The 24,829-nt window shown below is 31.2% G+C and overlaps 2 protein-coding genes and 1 long non-coding RNA gene across 7 annotated transcripts; 2 read left to right on the top strand and 1 right to left on the bottom strand.

Annotated features, from left to right (window-relative positions):
- Positions 1-8,902: 8,902 nt before the first annotated feature.
- LOC146901827 (protein NRT1/ PTR FAMILY 2.9-like) lies at positions 8,903-12,908 on the top strand. Of its 2 annotated transcripts, none has more exons than XM_085733300.1 (4): positions 8,903-9,095; positions 9,200-9,417; positions 9,762-10,000; positions 11,805-12,908. In XM_085733300.1, the coding sequence occupies exons 1-4, from the start codon at positions 8,987-8,989 to the stop codon at positions 12,721-12,723; spliced, it is 1,485 nt and encodes a 494-aa protein (XP_085589426.1). In that variant the 5' UTR covers positions 8,903-8,986; the 3' UTR covers positions 12,724-12,908. The 2 variants fall into 2 exon arrangements, with proteins under 2 accessions (XP_085589426.1, XP_085589425.1); XM_085733299.1 differs by having other exon boundaries at positions 9,762-10,327.
- Positions 12,909-13,758: 850 nt separating this feature from the next.
- LOC146901826 (uncharacterized) lies at positions 13,759-16,263 on the bottom strand. Of its 2 annotated transcripts, none has more exons than XR_015023092.1 (2): positions 15,615-16,263; positions 13,759-14,080 (listed from the first exon to the last, which is right to left on the bottom strand). It is a non-coding gene; the product is annotated as an uncharacterized LOC146901826 (long non-coding RNA). The 2 variants fall into 2 exon arrangements; XR_015023091.1 differs by having other exon boundaries at positions 15,671-16,263.
- Positions 16,264-19,774: 3,511 nt separating this feature from the next.
- LOC146901825 (protein NRT1/ PTR FAMILY 2.9-like) lies at positions 19,775-24,066 on the top strand. 3 transcript variants are annotated; one of them, XM_085732102.1, is made up of 5 exons: positions 19,775-19,855; positions 21,371-21,515; positions 21,616-21,833; positions 22,092-22,651; positions 22,741-24,066. In XM_085732102.1, the coding sequence occupies exons 2-5, from the start codon at positions 21,383-21,385 to the stop codon at positions 23,645-23,647; spliced, it is 1,818 nt and encodes a 605-aa protein (XP_085588228.1). In that variant the 5' UTR covers positions 19,775-19,855; positions 21,371-21,382; the 3' UTR covers positions 23,648-24,066. The 3 variants fall into 3 exon arrangements, with proteins under 3 accessions (XP_085588228.1, XP_085588227.1, XP_085588229.1); XM_085732101.1 differs by having other exon boundaries at positions 21,367-21,515; XM_085732103.1 differs by having other exon boundaries at positions 19,775-21,264.
- The last annotated feature ends 763 nt before the right edge of the window (positions 24,067-24,829 follow it).

Here is a 24,829-nt window from a genome sequence, read left to right as displayed (position 1 = left end):
AATTTTGCTCTCAAATGCAATTTGTTGTCTCTCATATTCTATGAGAAAAAAGGAAACGTTTTTTTTGTGGTGACCAGGGTTCGAGTCCCAGACTTTGCATATTTTATGCATTGTTCCTACCAATTAAGTTAAGCTCACGAGGACAGAAAAAGGAAACGCTTGTGCCAACAATTAGAGACCATAGTGTCTTTTTAGTTAGAGAAATATAGTAAATATTAAATTTGTCTCTCTTTTTAATATATTTTTATCATTGGTCAAATGTTAGTGAGTTTTGCATTTACATTTTTTTGTATGAAAGAAGTTAAATTTAAGTTTCTTTGACACTTAAGATTTTTCTTATCGTAGAGCCGAAGCAAAACATGTCGACATTAAAATTTTAGGTTCATATAAATATATCAACTTTTCGTTTTAGTCTCTCTAAAATTTTCCTTCTATTTTTAGTTCCTATAAAATTTTCAATCACTACTTTTGGTTACTATTTTTAAGTTAATTTTTGTATTTTGTTTAAATAAAAGGGTTAAATATGTTTTTGGTCCCTACGTTTTGCACGATTTTGAGAATAGTCCTTACATTTCAATAAATGTTTTTAAAATCCCTACATTTTTCCCCCATTAGCGTAAATAGTCCCTATTGTCAAATTTCTAACGTGATGCTGATGTTGGCGGTTCAATCTCGCCGGAAAACAGCGGAGAACTTCACCACGATCTTTCTCCACAGCGTCGTAGATGCGGATCGCCGATGTTCGTCACGCTTCCGGTGAAATATGTTGGTTTAGAGGGGAAGATTTGGAGGCCGAAGGCGATGATGTTATTGTTGAAAGCGCTTGTTGTTGCGGGTGTGGAAGGTGTTGTGGTGGAGATTTGGTGGGCTGGGGTTGAACTTGTTACGATGGCTTGCGTTTCATCAATATGGCACTGATGGCAGGGACCAATTGCACTAATGGAGGAAAAATATAGGGATTTCAAAAACATTTATTGAAATGTAGGGACTATTCTCAAAATCGTGCAAAATGTAGGGACCAAAAACATATTTAACCCTAAATAAAATTGTGCAGAATTATGTAGAATATTGTAAAAATATCTCCCAAAAAAATTAGAATTTTTTAACAAAACATAAATTAAATATGAATTTTTAAAGGCCAAAAATATAAAAATTCAAATTTAATTCATGTTTTGTTAAAAAATTCTAATTTTTTTTGGGAGAGATTCTTATAATATTATAATTTTTTCTGCAAAATTTCATTCAAAAAATATGAATTCTACATATGAGTTTACTTAAAAGAATGGACCAAAAGTGAAGATGGAAAACTTTTGAGGGACTAAAAGTTGAAGAAATTTTTAGAGGGACTAAAACGAAAAGTTGGTAAATTTATAGGGAGAAAAACATATTTAACCCAAAATTTTAATATAAAAAACGATGATCCCATAAACGCTCACTAGCATGTATATTATGGAAGTTGAATAATCTACTACATTCACACCAAAAAGAAAATGAACTACTTTAACTAATAGAGATTGTGTTTAGCGAAGAGACTACACTTTTTATAATGTACGGTTAAATATATTTTTGATCCCTATAAATATATCAACTTTTCGTTTTAGTATCTCTAAAAATTTTCATCAACTTTTAATCCCTATAAAATTTTCAATCACTACTTTTGGTCCCTATTTTAAAGTTAATTTTTGTATTTTTTATTGAAATTACGCAGAAATATGTAGAATATTGTAAAACAATTTCCCAAAAAAATAAGAATATTTTAACAAAACATAAATTAAATATGAACTTTTAACCATAAAAAGTATAAAAATTCATATTAAATTAATGTTTTGTTAAAAAATTCTATTTTTTTTTTGGAGAGATTCTTATAATATTATGAATTTTTCTGCAAATTTTTATTCAAAAATATGAATTCTACATATGAGTTTACTTTAAATGAGGGACTAAAAGTGAAAATGGAAAATTTTTTAGGGACTAAAAGTTGAATAAATTTTTTAAAGGGACTAAAATGAAAAATTGACATATTTATAGGGACCAAAAACATATTTAACCCTATAATGTATAATGAATCAATGTTTAAATCTCGATAGAAAAATATTTAATATACTCAACATACCATCAAATATAACACAAACTTAAGTGGAGAAATTTATACGCAATTAAAAACAAATGGACTATTTGAAAGAAAATGTACAAAAAAGACTAATCTAATAAATAACTTAGATCGCATTGCTTCTCGCCTGTCGTCGTGGAATCATAGATTTCTTTCTTTAGGAGGTCGTCTGGTACTTCTAAAAGCTGTTATATCCTCTCTGCCGGTTTACTTTCTTTCCTTTTTCAAAGCCCCTGCAGGTATAATTTCTTCTATTGAATCTATTTTTTAAATTTTTTTTTTTTTGGGGGGGGGGGGGAGGGGGGGGGGGAGGGGGGGGGGGGGTTGTGAGGATAATAGAAAAATTGTGTGGATTAATTGGGAGTCGATTTGTACTCCAAAGGAGGATGGAGGGTTGGGGGTTAGGCGGGTTGGTGCTTTTAATTTATCTTTGTTGGGTAAGTGGTGTTAGAGGATGTTGATTGATAAGGAGGGGTTGTGGTACCGCGTTTTGAAAGCCCGTTATGGTGAGGAGGGGGGCGGTTGAAAGAGGGAGGTAGGCATTGTTCAGCTTGGTGGCGGTCTCTGTGTAGAATTAGAGAAGGAGTTGGTGAGGGTGTGGGGAGTTGGTTTGAAAATAACATTCGTAGGGTGGTTGGTGATGGAAAGAGAACTTTATTTTGGCATGATATTTGGATGGGGGAAATTCCAATGAAAATAAAATTTCCCCGCCTATTTGACTTGTCTGTCAATAAGGAGTGCTCGGTGGAGGAGATGGTGAGGGTCTTGGGGGCAGGTGGTGGGTGGGAGTGTTTGTGGCGTCGTCGTTTACTAGCCTGGGAGGAGGAGAATGTGAGGGAGTGTTCTGTGTTATTACATAACATTGTTTTGCAGGAAAGTACCAATGATACTTGGCGCTGGTTGTTGGATCCTTCTCAAGGTTATACGGTGAGGGGAGCTTATCGCTTTCTCACTAATTCCGACGAGTTAGTGGATCGGTCCCAAGTCGACGACATTTGGCATAAGCAAATTCCATTAAAGGTGTCTATTTTGGTGTGGCGCCTTCTTCGTGACAGACTCCCCACGAAGGACAACTTGGTGAGACGGCGTGTTCTTTCTCTTGATGGTGCGGTTTGTCTGTCAGGGTGTGGGCATATGGAAACATCAAATCATCTGTTCTTATATTGTGATATATTCAGCTCACTTTGGTGTCATGTCTGGTCTTGGTTGGGTATTGATTTTGTTTCTTCAGGTGATCTCCGTCAACATTTCATTCAATTTACTAATTATGCGGGTTTGCCTAGATTAACACATTTATTTTTCAGAACTATTTGGCGTGCCTCTGTTTGGGTTTTATGGAAGGAAAGGAATGACCGTGTATTCCAAAATACGGTTTCTGATTTTTCAACTCTAATGGCTAAGGTGAAACTAAACTCTTTCTTATGGCTGAAATCAAAACAGGGGTTTTTTAGCTACAGTTACCATGACTGGTGGAATCACCCCCTTCTTTGTATGGACCACTTGTAATTTATTTTCTCTGTTTTGGTTCTTTGTGGGTGTTGTTTCTTGTTTGTCACCATGTTAATGTAAATACTCTTGGGTGGATTGCTTTTGCATGCCTTGCGCGGGGCATTCCACTTTGTTTATAATGCATCATTTTAGTTTGTTCAAAAAAAAATAAATAACTTAGACTCAAAAAAACAACTTTGCCCAAAAATATCAAAGAATGTCATGTCATGTTCTTAATTCTTGGAGTTATACTGACCGTGTATTCGCGGTTTTTTGACAAACTAATGTTAGTCTTTACTCGTGGCTCTGACTAAAAATCTATGGAGTACTGAAATAAGATTGGATTGGAAAGCTAGTTAAATGGGTGGTGCACAAATTTAAAACGTGTCTTTTGGATAAAGTTGTAATGGAATCCAATCATATTCATATGACTAATAAGTACTCAGAAAATGATTTTTGAATCACTCTAAAAAAAAAAAACTTAACTCAGAAAATGGGTTATGAGAAGCGTGTGAGATTATTTGTCCTAACACATACAAATTTCAATTATTAGAAGTATGCGAGTGATCATCTTCTATACTCTGAAGATGTTGTGTAAATTAAGAAATCGAAAGAAAAGTTATGAGTTGCTCCCTTCTTTCTATGATATTTATTACATTCCCCCGTTTCATTCCTATAAAGAAAAGAAAATAAGATAATGAATGATAATTTTACCCAATCATTCATACATCATCCGGTCATTATTATAAGCAAAAATTTATTTTTTAGGTTCATTCAATAAATGATGTATATGGTCCATTAAATATACCACATACATCATTTATTAAATAGATCTAAAAAGTAAAATTTTGCTTATAATAATGACCAGAGGGTGTATTCGTTATTGATGTATTTTCATTAAGATAAATGCTACAGATAAGAATATGTTAAACCGGCCAATAATGACCTACAACCTAACCTAGGTTAAATCCACCTTATGCTAGACATTTTATTAAATAGGAGGGACTAAGCCTTTTTTTATTAGTCTATTTAGATAAACAAAGAATAGTGGAGAATAATAAAACAAAACTTGCATTTTTAGAGGTTTAAAACAAACTTTATAGGAAGACATTTTAATTTTCCTTTTTTTAAATTAACATATGGCTTATAAAAATATAATAAAAACTGTACCAATTTTTTTGTTGAGTCCAAGGTTTATATATGGATCAAGAAACATCTGAGCCCTCAGCTTGACAAATTAAACTAGGCAAACATTTTTTTTTTGAAAGAAAACTAGGCAAACATATAAGATTAACTTATCATATTATAAATTTATAACTAAACTAAATATTTTTGAGATAATTTTTTCCCGCGGTCTGAAGCCTTAGGTTGTGCCTCTTCGTCCTTGGGCAGACCTAGGGGAAAAATAACTTATGAATGTTGCACATAACATTAATTAGATGGTATAATTAAGGGATAATTACAATGACCTCCCCTGAGATTTCTTTAAATGACATTGACACCCTCTCTTATTTTATAATAGACATTAACTTCCCTTGAGATTTTCAAAATAGATAGAAGCCTCCCTTTTCAATTTAACACCGTTTATTATTCTGTTAAAATAAAAGCACTGCTTTCCGGTTAAAGAAGACCACTTTCATCCACTGCACCATTTAAGGTTCTGCTGTTGTTCTGTTTGCATTTTTTTCTTTATTTCAAATCACTACTACCAAATTGTCATATAAAATAGAGCCCAAAAGGCAATAACAAATGACTTTAAATTAAATGAATCGTGAATATCAAATGGGTAATGACATTCTGCATGTACATCGAATACCTAAAAATTATAAATTAAATTATCCTAAAAATCATTGCATTAACATAAAAGAACCCCAGAAATTGTAATTCAAGCTTTTCCTCTTCTTCAAACCCATCGATGAGCAGTGATTTGCCCATTTCCTTAGAATGGAAATAGACACACAATGAAAGAGACACATTTATGTGTCACGCCTTTTGTGTTGTTTCCATAGAGGAAGGTAATTTTAAGGTGCTAGTTGCTTGGATGAAATGAAAACCCAGACCACTTGAGTTTTTAATCTTTTTATTTTTCTAAATAACTTGACGGAAGTTAAACAGTGTCAAACGGTAGGGGAGGTCAATGTTGAGTATAAAAATAGAGGGGGTGTTAATGTCATTTAAAGAAACCTCAGGGGAGGTGAGTGTAATTATCCCTATAATTAAAAAATAAACAATAATTGTATGGGTTAATTATGTTTCTAGTCCCTATAAAATAGCGACCTTGTAAGTTTAGTCCTTATTTAATTTTAATAGCATTTTTAGTCCCTAATTTTGTTTTTTTGCCCTGAGTATTAGTCCCTACTCAATTCAAATTTGTTTAATTTATGCTTAAACTCTTAAATTTTTGAACAATTTTTTGCAGACATGTTTAGAACATTACTAAAAGTTCCTCCGCAAAAAATTATCGCAAAATTTGATTTCTACATCCAGATTTTATTACTTTTTATCTTTAACTTTTGTCGTTTTAAAAAATTCATATTTAATTCATTTCATGTCTGAAAATTCTAAATTTTAGTAAACGAACCTTTCATAGTGTTCTAATCTTGTCTCAAAAAAATCGTTCAAAAATTTAAGAGTTTAAGGATAATTAATCAAACTTTGTTTTAGCAGGGACTAAAATTATAAGTAATTTTTTTTATAGGGACTAAAAATGCTATTAAAATTAAGTAAGGACTAAACTTACAAGGTCGCTATTTTATAGGGACTAGAAACATAATTAACCCTAATTGTATTGGAAATTAAAAGTAACAATCTTCTTAGAACACTTTTTATTTTTATTTTAAAAGAAGACAAATATTATGGGATGGGGAGGGAGTACTTTATACAATGAAAGTATGAGTAAGATACATCAAAGAATTAAAAAAAGAGAAATAAATAGTAAATGACATAATAGAAAAAGAAGTATACCTAAATATAAAGGGATGCATAGTTTTGGTGTAGTACTTTTTCTTTCAATTATGCCATTCATTTAATCTACAGGGGTTTACCCATTTTTCCTTTTTCTAATATTATTATTTAAAAAATTTCTCTCAAAAAAGAAAAATTAAAAATTAAATTAGAAAAATTAGTTAAATTTTATTATAATATGAACAATATCCTATAACAGGAGAAATATCTTATTAAAAAAGGAACAATTTACACTACAAAAGAAGTTTAGTTTTTGAATAAAAAAAGAAGTACTAGAATAGGAACATTATTTTTTAAAAAAAAAAAACTATTTGCACCAAAAAAGAAGTTTGTACTTCTTTACCAAAATTATTCGGGCGTGCCATATGCAAGCTTAAGATTCTATAACCAAAAACGATAATATATACTCCAATTAAACACACACAACACAACTAAACACAATAGAAACTTTAAAAAACTAAACACAATAGAATAACGGCCAGATATGCACATTAACATATGTCTTTATGATTGTACACAAACTATATTTATATTTACTTTTAAAAAAAAACTATATTTATATTTCTCTAATTTTTTTAAAGTTTTTTTTAAGTTTAAATTTAAGTATGACGCATTTTAGAAAAAAAATGGAGAAAATGAAAATTTTACTAATTGAATTGACACTAATGACTATTTTATAACCGTGAGAAAATTCGAACTTTGTACAAAGTTATCACACTCTTACCACTGAACTAACATTTTAAATAAAATTTAAAATATGATGTCATAAACTATTTAATTCTTTTATTTTTAGCCATGCTTGTAAGGATTTAATTGATTTATGAATAGACAATGTTAATAGTTATTACACCTCCAAACAAGTATTCACTCTTCCGAGCACCATATTAATCGTTATATTGCTAAGTGGATCACATCTCAAGTTGGATGTGTTAAGTTGAATATTGATGGAAGTTGTGGTACTTCTGATGACGTTGGTTTTAACAGTTTACTTCGTGACAACAAGGGTGATTGAATAGCAGACTTCTCTTCTAATGAGGGGCATGAAGATGCGCTTTTTGTTGAGCTTTTTGGGGTTTACCATGATTTGATGTTAACAACTCTATTCATCAGGTTATCTGCTAGACAAATTCTTTAGAAGTCCTCCATCTTCTTCAACATCCGGATCACTCATATATGCATGTATACGCTTCTTTGTTGATGAAATATTTTGGTTTAAAGGAGCATATTCCTAATATTTCTTTCCATCATGTGCTCAGAGAGCGCAACTGTTGTGCATATTTTTTTACCAATCTCAGACGCTCTAATTTGAGGTCAGAGGCGGAGCCCTTCATGGGCTAGGGTGGGCCACGGCCCACCCGAAAGAATTAAAAAACTAACGATCATAGGTCTATTTTGCGAGATTTTATACAATTTTGTGTCAGTTTTAGGTTTCGGTTGATCCAAATTCCGGCAAGTGGTGTAGTGGCCCATTCGAAAAATTTAAATAATTCAATTATAGGTCTATTTTACGAGACTTCAAACAATTTTTCAACGGTTTTAGTTTTTGGCCGTTTCAAAAGTGGCATACGTGATTTTTGTGATGCTTATACTTGGCATGTTAGCGGAGACTTATATACCTTCGAATTTGCATGGGTTTCAAATCTCCCGCATATTGTCCATTCAACTGAAAATTCTCTCAGTTAACAGTTGTACTGTACAAAAAAAATTCATAATTTATAGTAGTTGTAAAATATGTAATTATTTAAGTATCTACCATATTATTTTCGTCAAACTCCGTCATTTCAACTTCGTGCTTAATGCTTGTTACAACTTTAATTTGTGTTTATATATTATAATTTATTTCAGTGGCCCACCCGAGCTTTTTTTTTTCTGGCTCCGCTACTGTTTGAGGTTAGGTGTGACCTTTTGACGGGCTCTCCCATCGGAGTTGAAGACAATGTTGAGGCTTGATGTCCCGGTCAGAGCTCTGTTAGTAGAATTTTTCTTTTCTTTTCTTCTTTCCCTTTGTCATTCTAAAAAAATACTGTCAAACAAGTATAATGCTAAGATGATTAAAAATATTTGACTTAATTATATATATATATATATATATATATATATCGTTATTTTGAAGGATATGTATCGTTAAATAAGCATAAAAATAATAGTTTGTGATTTCTCTATAAAAAAGAAATAGTTTGTGATTTATTAATAATTTTAAAGTTTTAATTATACCGACATATATCAAAATTAATTTCAGCCTAATTTATTGGATAGAAAATTTAAAAATACTACGTCACTTGGCTCAAATGTAACATCAAGCGGGACAATATAAGAGCACACCGCCTTTAATATCATCTTATGAATGATGAATCAATAATTCCAAAACCTTAGGAAGAAGTCTTTATTCTTTACTAAACTAGTTATTTAATAAGTTGGATATTCATGAACAAAAGAGACACATCAATGGAGAAAAGTGACAAAGTGAGTGTGGAAAACAAGCAAGTTTCAAATATCAACTATAGAGGATGGAAGGTCATGCCCTTTATCATTGGTAAGCAAGATGATTAATATTAATTATTCCATTCCATGCATGTTACTCTTATTATTCAATATGAATTTTGAGTAAACTCATTAATTAATTTGCATATCATGCAGGAAATGAAACATTTGAGAAGCTAGGAGCCATTGGTACCTTAGCAAACCTCTTGGTCTATCTTACAACAGTCTTCAACCTTAGCAGTATTACAGCCACAAATATTGTCAATATCTTCAATGGAAGTGCTAGTCTAGCTACCTTGCCAGGAGCTTTTCTATGTGATACTTATTTTGGACGCTACAAAACTCTTGGATTCTGCACATTTGCTTCCTTTGTGGTATTAATTATAACAATCTTAGCATTAGTTGTATTAAAATCAACAAAATTTTAAAAAAGTTCTACAATTGTGCCGTCAAGGTTGTTCTCTTCTCTCACCTCGCGAGAATATCAGATCAGACGTATTTGATCACAATATTTTGTAACATCAAAAGTTTTTAGAATTATTCGAATATTGTTTAACGTACGTGATTAAAGTTATTGATTAGAACCTAACTAAGCTAACTAGTTAAAACTAATTTCCAACAAATCATAATTAACTTGTAACTACCTTAAACAATATCCAACTAATTCAAATAAATATTATATTTGTGTCATGTATGTAACTCTTTGATTTTGAAACAGGGGTTGCTTGTTATACAACTAACAGCATGGATTAAAAGCATGCATCCACCAGAATGTGGAAATGAGAGAAGCACATGCATAGAACCAAGTACAGGACAAATGTCATTTCTACTACTTGGATTTGGGCTTATGATAGTAGGAGCTGCAGGGATTAGACCTTGTAACTTAGCATTTGGAGCTGATCAATTCAATCCAAACACAGATTCAGGAAAGAAAGGAATCAATAGTTTCTTCAATTGGTATTTTTTTACCTTCACTTTTGCACAAATGGTTTCTTTGTCACTAATTGTTTATATACAAGTAAATGTGAGTTGGGCTCTTGGTCTTGGAATTCCTGCTGGTTTGATGCTGTTTTCATGTGTTGTTTATTTCACTGGAAGTAAATATTATGTGAAGGTAAAAGCAACAGGTAGTCCTGTAACAAATATTGTTCAAGTGATATATGTGGCTATAAAGAAAAGGAAACTCAATCTACAAGAAGAGGATGAGTATTCATTGCTTTCTCTTTTTAGCTATATATCTCCTTACTCTATCAACACCAAGCTTTCTCATACACCTCAGTTCAGGTAACCACTAATCAATGTCGAGTATTTTTACTTCCGTATCAGAAATAATTTTTTACTATTTAATTGGCTTATGCTTATGCTTATAAAATACAATTTAATTGGCTTATTTGTTGGAGAGTTTAGAAACTGCGAGCACCAACAGGATAAATACAAGATACTTTCCCATCATTTTCTTTTTACGTCATTTTTATCCTTTTAATCCGTTTGCATATGAACTTTCAAGTATCAAATCTAAAATTCATATGAAAATATGAGTGAAAGACTATAGATTTAAACATTAAGAGCTCATATCGAAATAAAATCATAGATTTGAATCTTGAAAATTCAATTCATATACAAATTGATCAAAAGAACAAAAGTGACATAAAAAAAGATAATAGAGGAGTTTGTTACTTGAAATTAAGTTAAAGGGCGACAAAAGTAATTTTGGCAAAATTTTAAAAGACATGAATATATATGTTACTCCCTCCTTTCTTATAAGTCGTTTTGGGAAAAAATTTGTATCAAATTATAAGTCATTTTATAATACTAATGAATTATTAATGTTACTTTTTCTATTATACCTTTAACTATTTATTACTCTTTCTTTTTTCAATTCTTTAATTTATCTTTCCAATACCATTAACGAAAAATAATTTTGTAAAATTATTTATAATTTTTCATTCTAGTACACAATTGATTACATTTATTAATATGAATGAAATAGTCAAAATGACTTATAATTTGAGACAGAGAGAGTATTTCACTTATTTATCCTTTATTTAGTTCTCTTGACGTGGGACTAACAAAAGTTGTAAACATAACTATAAAGAGATCTTGAGTCATTGAGTATGTGCATTAGCTCTCTCTTATATATCATTCATTTAACTCATTCATATCAATATGATACCAACTACCGACACTTAAAATTCCAACCGATACATATTTGTGCAAGTGTTGGTTGGATAGAGCATATAAAAATAGCTCATGAAGTTTTCACTATCCATGTTTATCTTATTTGAATAAACTATTTTCAATAAACTATTTGGGCCCCAAATTCTATTTGATAATAGAATTAGCTTATATATCTGTGTGTTTATATGGTATAAACACTTATTCAATGAGTGTTTATTCTTAATTAAGTCGTTTACTCAAGCACAACAACCTTAACCTTAATTTGATTACAAAAATAGCTTATAGTTATATGTAAATGCTTATATGATAATCATTTGTTGAAAATAATACACGACTAAAGCGTGACCAATTGGTTCGTCGAATGAGTTTTGAATTGACTCTCATATTATCTTAGAATTTAGGTTGAATCTAATTTAACCAACAAAATCGGCTTGTATAGTGAGGATTGTCCACCACTTATTAACACATTTTTATATCATATCTCATCGAATGTGAGACTCTTTGATTTTTGCAAATACAATCTTACCATTTGTTGATTTCTTCATAAAATGATTGGTTATAAAATGTTCATATGAATTAACAGGTTCCTTGACAAAGCAGCTATTATAACCCCACAAGACAAAATAAACCCTGACGGTTCTGCATCTGATCCATGGTATCTATGCAGTATGCAACAAGTGGAAGAAGTGAAATGCTTAGTAAGAGTTCTACCAATTTGGGTTTCAGGCATACTCTATTATGTTGCATTAGTCCAACAGAACACAGTGTTAGTCTTCCAAGCACTTCAATCGGACCGAACCTTTTTCAACACAAATTTCAAAATCCCTGCAGCTTCTTACACGATCTTCACGATGTTAAGCCTAACGATATGGTTACCAATCTACGACAGAAAAATCGTACCAACAATGAGAAAAATCACCGGAAAAGAAGGCGGAATCACACTTCTACAAAGAATGGGAATTGGAATGTTTATTGCTATACTATGCATGTTAGTATCCGGTGTGGTAGAATGGAAAAGAAGGACCATGGCTATTAATAATCCTATAGGATTTGAACCGAGAAAAGGCGCGATATCTTCCATGTCGGGAATGTGGTTGATTCCTCAGTTAGCACTAGCAGGATTTTCTGATGCATTTACTTTGGTTGGTCAAGTTGAATTTTACTACAAACAGTTTCCTGAGAATATGAGAAGTCTTGCAGGGTCACTGTTTTTCTGTGGCTTGGCACTATCAAGTTATTTTAGTAGTTTGTTGATTACAATTATTCATAGGTTGACGGTTAAATCTGCAACAGGGAATTGGTTACCACAGGATTTGAACGAAGGGAGATTGGATTACTTTTATTACATGATTACTGGTTTGGAAGTTGTTAATTTGGGTTACTTTGTATTGTGTTCTAGGTGGTATAGGTACAAAGGGAATGATGATGGTACTGATCAAGGTAGTGGTGTTGAACTTGATCAAGTGTCTAAACAATCTGAAACAAAGATTAGTGGTGTTTAGTGATTAAGTTCTAATTAGTTGATGGTATCAGAACTTTGAAATAAAGCTTCTGGTCCACCATAGTAATTTTTGTTTTTGCTACAATCCACCATAGTATTTATTAGAATTAGAAAGAAAAATAAGGTATTATTTTTTCTTGGAAAAATAAAGAATTATATACGAATTTTCTCTTGTTATGATTGTAATATTGATCTCTTTCCTTTTTTTTAAAAGAAATTTGTATTGTGTTTTCTTTCTTATGAGTTGCATCACAAGGGATAATCTTATTAAATTTTGAGCATTAATTTGTCATGTTATACGAGAGTCACTCCATTTGCTGTATAAAATCATCATCGGTTATTGCACTTTATTTTACTATTATGATAAATAGCAAGTATCTTTAGAGTACTTGTAAAAATATTTGTTAAAACAAGAAAGTGTCATGCGTAAAGAGAAGACAACGTGATGAATAATTGTTTCACACATAATGAGGTTCAAATGTCTAAGTCTAACATGTTATGGGAATCAAACTTTACTTAATTGAATTCCTCTTTGCTGAGACTTCTATAAAGGTGGTGTTCATTCTGCATACCATCTCTCTTAATATAAGAAGAGAAGATGTTGTGGAAAATATATTATTACCCTAAGCTGGTTGCTTGCCAAATCACACAATTGAGGGTAAAAGTTGTCTAAAAATTACTTTATTGAACAAAATGACCAAAATTAACTATGATGATGTCATGTAACTACTAAAGGCATTTGGTTTAGTTTATTTGCTCTACAAAAACACTCTTTCACTTACATTGCAACTAGATAAATTACTTTTGCGTCAGCATTTATATCATTTACCAATGCTGCAAGTTGTACTCTTGGGGGGCAAAAATTCAAATTTCAAAATTCAAATACTCTTTTATATATCATCTAATACTCCTTCACTATTATATCATTCTCCCTTTTTCTTCTTTCACTGGTTTTATGTATACTATTTTTTCTTCTCAATTTTTTCTAACCATTTTTTCATCTCTATTTTGCAGAAAAATCTTGAACACATGAAGATAAATGAAACTTCTTTTATCATCACAAAGGTATGAAGATGATAATAAACTCATTTTTTGGTTGTGCATTGTCTTTAATTTTTTTCCCTCTTCATATCAAATGTCTATAACATGTTAAATGAAGCTTCTTTTTTTGTAAGATTCTCCATGAAAGCATAAGAAACAATATACATATAAGAGGAAATAAAACAATGAATAAATGGGAGAAGAAGTGAGTGGACACATTTTATAGCTTTTGCATCTTCTCATCTTCTTATCTTAGATATCTCTACTTCATATATGTTACAAAGAATGTTGAATGATCTTCTTGTGTCTCCAACAAACTATAAAACAAGAAGAAAAGCACATACAAGTTAAAAGAAAAGCAAAGTAAATGATGAGAAAACATGGGTAAGTGAACGATCCTTTCTTTTTTTTTCTTCCATTTCTATTTGATTTTAGTAATACTTGCTGTTTTGAAAAAAATATATATAGTCAAAATAAGAGTTCAAGAAATAAAATAAAATCTACATAAAATACATGTTTGGACACATTTCTACTTTCATTCATAGACATGCTTTCTTGTGTTACAAAATCAAATGCTCAAATATCTATCCTTCAAATGCTAATCTCATTATTTGTTATTGTCATCTTTAACTTCATTTGTTTTAACAGTGGAATTTTTTTTTTCTTAGTAGGAATGTTAAACAATGTTCTCTCTCTCCAAGAAACATCAAAGAGGATAAATAAATGATGAAAAACAGCTAGAAGAGTACTAATATTTCTATGTGGTCATAAATGTATTTTTCAATTTTATGAGTTAAAAAAGTGATGAATTTTAAAGGTAACTCCTTCTGAAAATCTGATTTGAAAAGAAAGAGAGGAGAATGAAATGGTGGATAATATTCAAAAAAAAATTATATAAGTCGCCGGAGGTGAAATGGGTGTGACTGAAAGGTGGTTGGTGTAATTGGTGGTACACGGTGGAGATGAAAAAGCAAAGGAGGTTAAGTTTTTCTTTTTTGGTGCATAGAGATGAAAAATTATGTTTACTTGGTTAGGTTAAAAAAATAACTATTCATTATTAATAAATAACAATAAATAAAGAGTTGATGTGTATTTTTTTAAGAAAAAGTTGATGGGTCATTGATTTGTGGTTATGACATATCGCGTGTGAACAGTTGAGGAATTGATGTGTGATAAAAAAATTATCATAATAAATAATAATAGAAAAAACAGTGGTGATAGGTGTCACTATTTTTTTGTATAATGTTGTGGTAGAAAAAAATTTGAAATTTTTTGTTGCAGATAGATGAACTAGGAGATAAATCCATGTCAATAGTGCCTTGAGGATAATTGAACTCTTTCTGTTTTCTTTTCTTCAAAACACAAGATAAATGGTCTTTTTATGCTAACCTATTTCTAGAGATTCAACAAATGTTACTATATAAAAAAACACTATTTAAGCACTATTTTTAGTTATTATATATTAAAAATAAATGTCCTGCTCACATATTTTTTCTACAGAACAGATATGGAAATAAAAATATTATGTATTCATTACTTTATTTATGTTATGTAAAGGAACAAATGATACATCCGATTTTTATTCATTGTAAAAAGAAAATTACACATGAGTTTTTGGATCTAGAAAATCATGTTTTTTAAAATCATGTCATACAACTTCTATTACAAACATCAATTAAGAGAAATGCAAACAGTAAAAAAGCAAATCCATATGGCTGAGATTTTTTTTTTTTTTGCTTAATTTATCAACAAAGTTAATTCATGAGAATGTATCAACACAAACCAATAGCCAGATGAAAGAAAATGCCTCAAAAATCTCTAAAATTGTAGATGAAACTAAATTTCAATTACCTGTGGAACATTTTAGCAAACAAAATTCCCAAATCCAAACCAGATTTGATACTTACATTTTAATGTCTATCTCTTATGTTGTTGCATGCATAAAGTTGAGAAGAAATAGCACCATGTTGTTACTGTGCAAACATTCTGATGCGGTGGTGAAAATTTCAGTACGGTGGTCAACAGAAAAAATGGTCAAAGTTTACAAACAAATAAAAAAAATTACTTGATTTTCAAGATTCCTCCTTTTGTAATTATGATTTGATAGAAGGATAGAGGATGAAGGGAGCATAAAAAATATGCATTTCTTTTGGAAAAAGGAGGCTGGACGGAGGGGTTGGTGGCCAGAAAGAGAGTGGCAGCGGCTAGGGTTTCTATTAGGGGCGGAGAAGACAGAGAGAGGAAGGGAAGCTGAAATGAATGCTGGTTTATGATTTTCTTGGTATTTATATTTGGGTTGTTGGTTTTTATTGGGCCAAAATTTAAACAAGCCCATGCCTGTTATTTATTTTTTCTTATTAAAAATTATTGCATCTCAAGATTTTCTTTTTTGCCAAAAGTTCCCTTCAATTTTTATGGTATACGGGAGATTAATTATTTTTTTCTCCAAGGAACTCAATTAATTATTTAAATATATGTAATTATTTAAATATATGTATTAGGACAAGTTGTAAGTGATATTAATTTTAAAATAAATTTTATACATAGAATAGATTGTCACCGCTAACAATTTAAAATAATTATTATATATGGGATAAGAAGTCACTAATACAAATTTAGTAATAATTATTATGCACAGGACAAGTTGTTTAGTAAAAATTATTATACACGGGACAAATCATCGCTGATACAAATTTTAAAATAATTATCATACACGAGACAAGTCGTCCCTTAAACAAATTTTAAAACAATTATAATTCAAAATAAACAAGTAAATAATTAATATACACGGAAAAATTTTCAATAACTAATTCATCACTCTTAAATGCACGGGATAAGTGGATATTATATAAAATTTTGTAAACAACTAAAATGCATGAGAGAAACGGTCATGAAAATTCCAAAAGTAACTCAAATGCATGGTATAAGTTGTCACCGACTAAACTAACTTTGATACACGGGACAAATTGTCATTTATAAAAAATTGATCTAGCAAAAATGTTTATACTATTTAGAATATCACATCACTTTAATTCTACAATTATATTGAACTCTCATCAACTAAAATTAAAGAGATAAGTGAGCATTGTCTAAAATTTTGTAAATATATAAAATGCATGGGAGAAGTGGGCAATGACTAAAAATTCAGAATTAACTCAAATGTACAAGATAAATTGACACCGACTAAATTAACTTTGATATCTGGGACAAGTTGTAATTTATAAAAAAAATTCTTCCTGATAAAACGTTTATACTATCTAGAATATCACCTCGCTTCAATTCTACAATGATATTGAATTGTCATCTTCTAAAATGCACGAGATAAGTGAGATTGTCTAAAATATCGTAAATAAAAAAATGCACGGGAGAAGCGGGCATTGACATAAGTAACTCAAATGTACAGGATAAGTTGTCACTGACAAAAATAACTTTGGTACACGGGAGAAGTTGATATTTATAAAAAATTGTTCTTGCGAAAACGTTTTACTATTTAGAATATCACATCACTTTAATTCTACAATTATATTGAACTCTCATCAACTAATATGCACGGGACAAATGGACATTGTCTAAAATTTCGTAAATATATAAAATGCATAGGAGAAGTGTGCATTGACTAAAATTTTAGAATTAACTCAAATGTACAAGATAAGTTGACACTGACTAAATTAACTTTGATTCACATGACAAGTTGTCATTTATTAAAATCAATTCTTGATAAAACGTTTATACTATTTAGAATATCACATCATTTTAACTTTATAATTATATCGAATCCTCATCAACTAAAATGCACGGGATAAATGGGCATTGTCTATAATATCGTGAATAAATAAAATGCATGAGAGAAGCGAGCATTGATTCAAATATCAGAAGTAACTCAAATGCACGTGATAAGTTATCTCTGACTAAAAAATTGTTCCTGATAAAACGTGTATACTATTTAGAATATTACATCAATTTAATTCTACAATTATATTGAACTCTCCTGATAAAATGCACATGATAAATGGATGTTGTCTAAAATATTGTAAATAAATAAAATGCATGGGAGAAGCGAGCATTGAGTAAAATTTCAGATCCAGAAATTGTAGATCTAAATGCACGGGATGAGTTGTTATTTGACTAAACTAACTATGATACACGAGAGAAGTTGTTATGGTGGAAATACTTTGAACAAACCAAACTGGTTAAGTATTCTTGACTTCTACATTTTCAACTTTTCGTTTATAACTTTTGTTATACCTATGATAATTATTTATAATATATTAACTTCGTCTAATATATGATTTTCTTATGCAGAAATTATCATGTGAATTTGCAAATTTTCTAAATACGACAACCTAATTCTATCTGGAGACATTGAAGAAAATCAAACTTTGAACATCATTGTCAATAAAGATCGCAAATTAACTACACAAATTTGACCTAAGTGGAATAATTTTGTCCAAACTAATGAATTCCGACCAGGATGTGCTGTCAGATTTAATTTTTCGATCAATAATTGTTATGTTTGTCATGTATTTCATGTAAAATAGGACTATGTGGGTTATTTTATATTAGTCTATTTATGACTATATATTCATAAGATTGTACCAAAGCATTAGCATTACCTGTCAATTCTATTTTCTACATTATATTCGAAATTAACTATGTTCTACTTATTCCCAGAAGTATAAATTATATAATCAATGCAATTTAGTTTATTATAACATCCAACGTATAATACACAAATAATTGGACAACACATAAATTATTCACATAAATAAATAATTAATTTACACAATAACTCTTATATAAATTAATGATTTTTTACAAATAACAAACGTTTACTGTACCCGTGCGTCAGCACGGGTTTGTTACTAGTTTAATTTAAGGAAAATTGGAATGGTTTTGATATTCTTTTGGATAAATCAAAAGAAATATTTCATTGTCTATACCTAAGCTTGACGGATTTGGTCTATAAGAATATCTCTTAACTCACATTTTGTGGGAAGAAAATGCTTGATATGATATAGAGCTTTTCACTATTTTTAAATAATCTAAAAACCAGTTGTATACAAGGAGTAACTCTTACATAAACACAAATCTAAATAAAATTCATTTGGACATACACATAGATAAAATTTAAAAGTAAAAGGCAAAATTACACATTTAGTATCTTAACTTAATTTTGGTAACACTTTAGTCCTTTATCTTTTTTTTGTTGACAATATCTTATCATTTTTATGAGATTTTTTCAATGAAATTTGTTTTTCTAGGCTTTTATGATGAATATTTGCGTTTGTCTATGAGTGTGATGAATTTTTTTTGGAGTTTTTGATTATTTTTTTCATAAAAAATGATAACTATGTTATTATTTTATAACATAAAGGACTAAATCGTGACAAAAAAAGATAAAGGACTAAAGTGTTACCTAAAATTAAGTTAAGGGACTAATTGTGTAATTTTGCCAAAGTAAAATGATATTAAGTGATGTGATTTAACTATTTCTCTTTTAAATTTTATCATTTATGTTTGTACGTTCAAATACTTTTTATTTAGGGTTGTGTTCAATTAAGTATTTTTAGTGCTTTTTCATGAAATTAGTAAAAGATTAAAAAATGGATATTTTTCAAGCATGTATGTATATGTTTTATCCATCCTAAAATAGGTGTAATTAATTTATTTTTGCTTACAATTTATCACAAAATTAATAATAATATAATAATAATAATCCATGTAGATTGATACTATTGTGGTAAGTCCTCCCTCCGTCCCGGAATAACTGACCCATTTTCTAAAAAAAAGTGTCCCAAAATAACTGACCCATTTCAATTTTCAATACAACTTTCATCATTCCCAATACAATATAACATTAAATAATACTACTTTTATCATTCCCAATACAATATATTTCACTTTCCCCTTTATTTATACACTTTTCTTAATCTGTGTAAAAAACCAAAGTAGGTCAATTATACCGGGACGGAGGTAGTATTATACAAGGCAAAAGAGGGAGTCGCTTACTCAAGTCATTGAGGCTTGAGTTGAGCCTGTGTGTTCATGTTCTTCCTTCCGCTTTCAGCAACATCAACACTCTCTTATTTCAGGTACCATTTCCTACCATTAATCTCCATTACCTTATATTGTTTTTCTCTCCTTATTTTTTATCTATTTAGACGCATCATTTTAAGTTTTAACAACTATATAGTTGACTTCCATTTTTAATTCAATTTTTGATTTTTTTTTTCTTTTCTTTCTGGGTTCGATCAAGTTTATAATCATAATCCACGCTTCTAAAAAGTCTCTCATATGAGGTAGCATTTAGGTTGAATTAAGTGGCCAGTTATATAATTTGCCAAAACACTTTTCAAAAATTTCTGATGCGATCTTGTTTAGGTTTTGTTTTTTAGTTTATAATACAATGTTTTGTTCATTAAGCACTAACTCAGGTATTCAATTAAAACTAAAATGAATTGGGGAAAAAATATTATTGTACAGAATTTTTGTTTGGGATCGTAGAGTTTAGACCCTTTAGAAACAATGTACATTTTGAGTTTGAAAAATGCAAAAATAAGGTTGACCCATTTAGGACCAATATACATGTATGTTGAATTTTGCTATGATAAACCAAACTTAATGTTATAAAAATGTGCCAATCAAGATCATTGATTATGCAGTAAAGTTGTGAAAGAGAATAGGGAAGAAGAATTGATTTTCTATTTCTTTGATTAAAATTGTTTTAGGGTCTGTTTGGTAAGACATAATTTTGAGCTTATAGCTTATGTTTATAAGCTCATTTGACTTAAAAAGACTCGTTTGGTAACCATTATTTTCTCACGAGCTTATAGCTTATTTTTACTAGCTTTTAGCGTTTTTTGATAAGCTAATCCAAGTAGGTTATAGATTATCATCATTTATCTAAATTTTACCCTTTTAATCTTATTTTTAAAAAAATTCGATAGTCATTAAATATATCACTTTTATGTCATTCCATATTTATAAGGTAGTTTAACCGCTAATTTTACCAAACACTACAAATTCATTCAATCAGCTACCTTATCAGCTATCAGCTGTAATCTAACTTATGAGCTATTTGCTATTAGATCATCCGTCATAAGCTAGCTTATCATATATTCACTATTTTTTACCAAACAGAGCCTTAGAGTAACAAGAATTTTCGGGCTACCGACTCTTTCTCTAATGCTCACTTGGTCCGCCCTCTCTCTATGATGTTGAAAACACTCATAAAAATTGGTTATGCTATGAACTAGCGTCAAGCTATGACTTATATAGCTACCCAACTCAATCCTATCGGTTAGCTATACACGTTGTAATTAATCCCTAGGCTCTAACTGTCAAGATAGTAAAATAGAATTAGATAGCTATCATAATAGCTTTTACATATTTTGGCTTCACCAACTTAGCCAACTAAATAAGTTGATGATACACAAGCTCTATACACATAGCATATATCTGCAAGTCAACGACAAAGAGTAAATCTGTGGCCTGTGGGTAGGTAATAATTATCATGGTGATGATACCTAGTGTGGGTTTTTTGTTTGAAGTCCATATCTCATGATCCTCTCAATTGCCTTTTTGTACCTTCTCCTTCCCCAAGGTAGCACCTGAAGTATATGATCATGAACCAAATGACAAATGGTGAGACTGTGGAGAATGAAGAGGTAAGTTTGCTGAAGAATGAAAATAGCGGAGATGATGGCCCTAAGATTAACTACAGGGGATGGAAGGTCATGCCCTTCATTATAGGTGAGCAAGACTTCAACGGCAGAATATTTTGTTTTTACTTGCTTCATTCTCGTCTGTTAATTTTCTTAATTCTTGAGTGATTCATTTTCGTGAATGACAGGAAATGAGATTTTTGAGAAGCTTGGAGCCATCGGCACTTTATCCAATCTATTGGTCTATCTTACTACAGTATTCAACTTGGAAAACATCGCAGCTACAAATATTATCAACATCTTTAACGGAAGTACCAACTTTGCAACATTGATAGGAGCTTTTTCCTCCGATGCCTTTTTTGGTCGCTACAAGACACTGTCATTCTGCACCGTGGCTTCCTTTTTGGTAAATTGCTATTTCCTGATGCATTCATCATTCAAATCCATTCCATTTTTTTTGTTGATAAACACAATGAAGTTAGGGATATCTAAATTTGGATAATATCAATGATATTGACAAGTATTAAACAAGATTTGCGATCATTGTCAATAGAAGTAATTCCATTTTAAAATGCATAACATAAAACTATCAATTTTTGTACTTTGACAAGCTTAGCTCATTTTAGTTGTGCCTCTGATTCCTAGATTTCCCTGCGTCCTTCAGGGTTTGCTTGTAATACAACTAACAGCAGCAGTCGAGAAGCTGCATCCACATCCATGTGAAGAATTAGAAAACACCACATGCCAAGGGCCCACAGAGTGGCAAATGACAGTTCTAAAGACTGGTTTAGGATTATTGATGGTAGGAGCTGCAGGGATCCGACCATGTAACTTAGCATTTGGAGCCGATCAGTTTAATCCCAACACAGAATCTGGGAAAAAGGGGATCAGCAGCTTCTTCACTTGGTACTATTTCACTTTCACTCTTGCTCAGATGATATCCTTAACAATTATTGTCTACATACAGTCAAATGTGAGCTGGGCTGTCGGTTTGGGAATTCCTGCAGCTTTGATGCTTTTGTCTTCTGTAATCTTCTTTATGGGGGCCAAATTGTATGTGAAAGTTAAACCAAGTGGTAGTCCCATAACTAGCATAGTGCAAGTTATTGTGGTTGCAACAAAGAAAAGGAAGCTGAAGCTCGCGGAATATCTATACCCTTCACTATTCAACTATGTACCTGCCAAGACAATGAATTCTAAACTTCCTTATACTTATCAATTCAGGTAAACAACACTAAGAAATTAGCATTTGGTGGTAGATATATCATATAATTATTTTCAATAGTGGTTTAAAGGATGCCTTGTATTGACAGGTTTCTTGACAAAGCGGCAATCATGACCCCACAAGATCAAATAAATCCCAACGGATCTGCTTCTGATCCCTGGAATCTATGCAGTTTGCAGCAAGTGGAAGAGGTCAAATGCTTGTTGAGAGTGTTACCCATATGGGTTTCAGCCGTTTTTTACTATGTTGTTATCGTCCAACAGCACACTATTTTAGTGTTCCAAGCGCTTTTATCTGACAGGCGCATTGGGCAAAGCAAGTTCATGATCCCAGGAGCATCCTACTATGTCTTTCTGATGATCAGTGTGGCAATTTGGTTGCCCATTTACGACCGAAAAGTTGTTCCTTTACTCCAGAGAATCACTCGAAAAGAGGGTGGCATCACACTCCTTCAGAGGATGGGCATTGGCATTTTTTTGGGTATACTCAGCATGCTAGTATCTGCCATAGTTGAAGATCGCCGCAGAACTCTGGCTCTTACTAAACCCTTAGAAGTGGAATCAAGAAAAGGTGCAATTTCATCAATGTCAGGTCTGTGGCTGATTCCTCAGCTGGCATTGGCCGGACTTGCTGAAGCATTCATGTCTGTTGCACAGATTGAATTTTACTATAAACAATTTCCTGAGAACATGAGAAGCATTGCAGGATCTCTCTACTATGCGGCCCATGCAGGGGCAAGTTATTTGAGTAGTATGCTGATTTCATCTATCCACCATATCACTGTCAAATCTAAAACCGGGAGTTGGTTGCCGGAGGATCTGAACAAGGGGAGATTGGATAACTTCTATCTCATCATTGCTGCTATAGAAATTGTAAATTTAGGCTGCTTTGTGTTATGTGCACAGTGGTATAGGTACAAAGAAACGGAAAACAGTTCAATCGAACTCGATAAAGTGATAAAACAATCTGAAAAAGATGGTAATGGTGTGAAATGATTTGACTCTAAACTTTAGGCTGCAACAATTTTTCACCCATCGATGGTCCAAAGTTGAAAATTTGATTTTCAAAAGTGGAGCCAGAGGCAGCATAAAGATCACTATCAAATAGAATATAGCAACAAAAACACAGTTTGTGCTTTTTCAATCTGATATAGATTTTTTCAGTTAGGTAGAAGAGGTGCAATATTTGTAGGGAAGGGTAGCTTCATCTAATGTGTTTGTCTTAAAACACTTGATGGACGAAAAAAGAAATATAACATATTGACATGGTGGTTCAATTTTTATTTTTTTTTGCTATGCTTTGCTTCATACATCTTAGGATGCTCATTTAGCTTTTCAACATGTGTAATTCTATATTTAACGCCCCTTGTAAATGTTGGACATTAAATTGTATGCACATATAAAACTTTTTTGCATATTTGTAGATATATTTTTGAACTAATACAACAAAGTGATATCATGGTGTGATTTGATTAAATATGTGTAATAAAGCTCTTCCTCAAGAAACTTAACACCATTGCAGTTTCAGAGCTAAATTCAAACTAAGAACATATTTGGTTAAGTTGAAATAAGTCATTTACCATCTCATCCAAATGTTCTTGAGTATAATCATTCATTTTCTAACTTGTGTTTTAGTGGCGATTTGTGTTTTGGATGTCGTTTTTTCAGTGGTTGGTTGGTATAGGAAACAATTTTAGGGGGTGATGTTTATTTTGATGGGAGTTGTCCTTATAGGTGTTGATCGTAGGGGTGTCTTTGTTAGTGTTTGTGTTCGGGTGTTCCGCCTATTTATGGCGCTTTAGTTTGTACTTTCTGTAACATCGGTCTCTGTTCGTCTTGTGCAGAGACCTGATTTTTAATAAAATTTTGTTGATTAAAAAAAAAAAAAATCATTCATTTTCTAACGAATTAGTTTCCGAGTATTGTATTATTATTTCTCTCTCTAAGCAAAAGTATCCTTGTTTCAAAGAGTTCAACATGTAGAGGCCTAAAATAAGATGAGGCCATTTTGAAGCGCATAATAATATTTTGGTAAAATTACTTTATTTTAGTTTAAATTTATTTTTTCACAAGTTTTAGATACAAAATCATAAGTTAAACTAATCTTATCACACCGCCAAAAAACCAATGTACTCCCTCCGTCCCGGATTAACCGAGTCATTTACTAAAAAAAAGTGT

The sequence above is a fragment of the Medicago sativa genome, chromosome 8, assembly GCF_051527215.1.
Source record: "Medicago sativa cultivar Bolivia chromosome 8, Bolivia_mono, whole genome shotgun sequence".
In the NCBI taxonomy this organism is placed as follows: Eukaryota; Viridiplantae; Streptophyta; class Magnoliopsida; order Fabales; family Fabaceae; genus Medicago; species Medicago sativa.
The sequence above is the reverse complement of the archived record's forward strand: the minus strand, read 5'-3'. Positions and strand labels throughout refer to the sequence as shown.

Bases quoted from the DNA above. Each gene is read 5' to 3' on its own strand.
- LOC146901825 (XM_085732102.1), top strand. From the start codon at position 21,383: ATGATCATGAACCAAATGACAAATGGTGAGACTGTGGAGAATGAAGAG. The intron at 21,516-21,615 runs GTGAGCAAGACT...CGTGAATGACAG, and splicing joins GGTCATGCCCTTCATTATAG to GAAATGAGATTTTTGAGAAG. The intron at 21,834-22,091 runs GTAAATTGCTAT...TGCGTCCTTCAG, and splicing joins GCACCGTGGCTTCCTTTTTG to GGTTTGCTTGTAATACAACT.
- LOC146901827 (XM_085733299.1), top strand. From the start codon at position 8,987: ATGAACAAAAGAGACACATCAATGGAGAAAAGTGACAAAGTGAGTGTG. The intron at 9,096-9,199 runs GTAAGCAAGATG...CATATCATGCAG, and splicing joins GGTCATGCCCTTTATCATTG to GAAATGAAACATTTGAGAAG. The intron at 10,328-11,804 runs GTAACCACTAAT...ATGAATTAACAG, and splicing joins TCTCATACACCTCAGTTCAG to GTTCCTTGACAAAGCAGCTA.